At 40.4% G+C, this 3,644-nt stretch overlaps 1 protein-coding gene across 3 annotated transcripts; it reads right to left on the bottom strand.

Annotated features, from left to right (window-relative positions):
- Positions 1–378: 378 nt before the first annotated feature.
- Positions 379–3,312, bottom strand: LOC135088907 (myb-like protein Q). 3 transcript variants are annotated; one of them, XM_063983968.1, is made up of 9 exons: positions 2,363–3,312; positions 2,198–2,256; positions 1,999–2,073; positions 1,763–1,874; positions 1,574–1,656; positions 1,404–1,478; positions 1,205–1,282; positions 1,032–1,124; positions 379–926 (listed from the first exon to the last, which is right to left on the bottom strand). In XM_063983968.1, the coding sequence occupies exons 1-4, from the start codon at positions 2,630–2,632 to the stop codon at positions 1,775–1,777; spliced, it is 504 nt and encodes a 167-aa protein (XP_063840038.1). In that variant the 5' UTR covers positions 2,633–3,312; the 3' UTR covers positions 379–926; positions 1,032–1,124; positions 1,205–1,282; positions 1,404–1,478; positions 1,574–1,656; positions 1,763–1,774. The 3 variants fall into 3 exon arrangements, with proteins under 3 accessions (XP_063840038.1, XP_063840039.1, XP_063840037.1); XM_063983969.1 differs by having other exon boundaries at positions 1,763–1,868; positions 2,363–3,308; XM_063983967.1 differs by having other exon boundaries at positions 790–926; positions 1,404–1,474; positions 2,363–3,308.
- Between the last annotated feature and the right edge of the window lie 332 nt (positions 3,313–3,644).

Raw genomic sequence — 3,644 nt, forward strand, 5'->3', positions numbered from 1 at the left:
TGTCACTCCTACAAACTCAAGTACAGTCTTTGGGCATACTGCCATACTGCAACTCCTCTTTCACCGTCACCGCTATCTCTTGCCCACCCACTGCCGTCCCGCCTTCTATCTCTTTCTCCCTAAGCTAAGCCACGTGTCAGTGAGCTACAGCCAAGGCCAAGGCAACATATTTGGGCGGCATTCCCCTCCCCTTCCCGCCAGCCTTGACTTCATACGCCCTCCCGCGCATTTCCGTGCTCAGCTGACGTCACCATTATACTCAAGAAGAAGAAGACAGGTAGGGTGATTTTGTTAAGAGAAATTTCTTTTGTTAATGAGAATAAAGTTTTACAATTCCCTCTATATGTACACATTGTTTTGGATAAAAACAGACAGAAAATGTCTATAACTATTTTTCATTTATTGCAACATTTAGAATTAGCGGCAGTTTCTTGATTGATGCGATCGGTTTTGGGATTATGCCCATGTTTGCACCGTTTCATACACAATAAGCCCCTTCTCTTGCAAAAGCAGCGCATTGTTCTACAGAAATCTGTAGCACAGTGACAAATATTGGAGGAAGGCTCCTCACTGCCCTTTATCGCTTCCGCCGCAGCTATTTTTCTGATGGATACTGTCCGTTCTCTGTTCACCGTCTCGATATCTATCACATTCCTTCGGCGGCAGATTTCAAATTGATTCTGAGAGAGTAATGGCCTTATACAACCGTATTCTGTTGCTACACTGTATAGTTTGTGTCCTTTTTTTTCTTTGATGGCCACAATTACTCCAACAAAATTTTGCATGCTCATCTTCCTCAGCCGATCCATCTGAGGAATCGTGACGTTGACACAGTCGTTGATCTCGGGATGTAAGGAAGAGGAGAAAGCAGACTTAATCATCTTAGATGCTTGTTGTTTGATCCCATCTCTCACTCACCGTCTGATCTATAAAAAGAAAAAGAAAAAGTAAGATTAACTTATGAATAAATAAATTATTATCCTGAGGAATAAAAAACTCATTATAGATATAATCATAATACCACTACATACCTTTATAAAGTTTTCCAAATGTTGTTCATTTACAGTTGCATTTGCGCGTTCTTCCTCATCCTCTACCAATTCTCCATCTCTAGAAATTTCGACCTGTCGGAAAAGGTAAATCAAATTATTTTTTTTGGAGTAAAGTAGACATATGGTGATCTGATCATTTATGGATAATTCACCTCTTCATTGTATAACCGCTGCTGATCGTCTTCTTCCTGTTGTTGTACCTCATCTTCGTCTTTTTCCCTGGACCCCATCTATAAAAAAAGAAATTGTAACGTTTTCTTCACTTCTGTAAATTGCCAAGCCAAATAATGATGACTCAGCTTCTTCTATGAAACAAAGCAATTCATGAGCAAAGATGTACGAGAAACAAACCTATTCATCCCATGATGGTTGTTGTTGTTGCTGCTACTGTTGTACCCTGTCTCCGTCTTTTTCCTTGGACCCTATCTATGAAAAAGAAATTGTAACGTTTTGTTCACTTTTGTAGTATAAAGGACTATGAAACAAAGCAGTTCATGAGCAAAGATGTACGAGAAACAAACTTGTTCATCCCATGATGGTTGTTGTTGTTGTTGGTGGTGGTGCTGCTGTTGTACCCCGTCTCCGTCTTTTCCCTGGATCCCATCTATGAAAAAGATATTGTAACGTTTTGTTCACTTTTGTAATATAAAGGACTCAATTTCATCTATGAAACAAAGCAAATCATGAGCAAAGATATACGAGAAACAAACCTGTTCATCCCATTATGGTTGTTGTTGTTGTTGTTGTTGTTGGTGCTGCTGCTGCTGTTGCTGCTGCTGCTGTTGTTGTTGTTGTACTCCGTCTCCGTCTTTTTCCCTGGGACTCATCAATGAAAAAGATACTATAAGGTTTTGTTCACTTCTGTAAATTGCCAAGCCAAATAATCTATAAAGGACCCATCTATGACACAAAGCAATTCATGAGCAAAGATGTACGAGAAACAAACCTGATCCCATGATGGTTGTTGCTGCTGCTGTTGCTGCTGTTGTACCCCCGCTCCGTCTTTTTCCCTGGGGCCCATCTATGAAAAAGAAATTGTAACGTTTTGTTCACTTCTGTAAACCGCCTAGCTGAATAACGTGTAAAGGACTCACTTCATCTATGAAACAAAGCAATTCATGAGCAAAGATGTACGAGAAACAAACCGCTCATCCCATGGTTGTTGTTCTTGTTGTTGCTGTTCAGTCCCTTCGTAGTCAGTCTCCTGGAAAAAATAGTTTGGGATACTTGTGTAAAGCAATCAACCTACCAAAATTCTCTAATCTGTCAAATTGAATTTCATAATTAAGCTAAAAAACACAATTTCTTACCTGTTCTGTGATTTTCATAGGTGATGCGTGCTTTTGCCCGAACATTGCTTCGTAGGGAGACATTCCAATTACTCTATGGTTGACAGTATTTTTGGTCCATTGCACATTGCACCTGCTTGAGCAAGTCCAGTTGCACGTGTTCTTCTCCTGCATCAATCCCCACAACATCATTTTTATGTCGCCGTTGGCCTTTTCCACAGATCCCTGGCTCCTAGGATGTCTAGGGGATCCCCTGATAAGCTCTGTTTCAGGCCAAAATGTATGCATCATTGTTATTAGTGGGGCTCCAATGAACTTGTTGCCATTATCGCTTTGAAGAATTTTTGGCGCCCCTATGAGAGTAAATATATCATAGAGATGGTGTGAAACTTCAAAGGTTTGCTTTGAATGCAAAGTCTTTAATACGCTAAATTTTGTAAAATGATCTTGATAATGTAATATGAAGCAGTAATTATCTGTGGTCTTGCAAGATCACATGTCTATTAAATCCACTTCCCCCTTTCGTTGTAGCCGCTACTCGTGATTGGTTTTACTACTCTCTTATTATTCTTGATCGACCTCTTCTCCTCGCATGTTACACAATAGGATAAAAACAGGGCAACTTGTTCCCGGGTCACGTTGGCAACGGTCTTTTTAACCTCACAATAAATTCTTTTCTGTCCTCCGTGGCAGACATTGACGTGGGCATCATAAATTACATCAAACACCTCTGTTTCAGGTATATATCGTATATATGGGCCTATGGAGTTTTCTTGATAGGAATCTCTTTATCTCCCCCAATTCTTGCAAAGTCGTACCTATTTAACAGAGCATAATCAGGATACTTTTTTTATATTGCCCTCCTTTGCCGCGATGACGCGTTTTATATAATGTTTTAATTTTCTTGAAGTGAAAAAGAAGCGCCCGTCGGAAGAAATAACGTTATAAAACTTTTTTTGCTGAGTTTCTCTTCGATCCATTACAGTATTAATAAGATCGATCGGTGTTTAAACCAATTGAAATCCGCATGCACTTAAAAAAACAGCAACAGCGCACACAACAACAGCAGCAGCAGCAGTGCACACAACAGTAGCAGTGGCAGCACCCAACTATCTGCTCCAACTAACGCCCTTTTATATACACCCCGAACGCCCGACACACACGCACGCGCACACCCCACCCGCCCTCTAAAATTGGCCATTAACGTTACTGGTTGTCCACTAACGTTAATGGACAAGTTATTTCAAGTGGGCAGTTTCGTTTGTCCATTATTATTAATAAGCAAAATGACCTCGCCCATTGA

Source organism: Scylla paramamosain, chromosome 32 (assembly GCF_035594125.1).
Source record: "Scylla paramamosain isolate STU-SP2022 chromosome 32, ASM3559412v1, whole genome shotgun sequence".
Taxonomy (NCBI): Eukaryota; Metazoa; Arthropoda; class Malacostraca; order Decapoda; family Portunidae; genus Scylla; species Scylla paramamosain.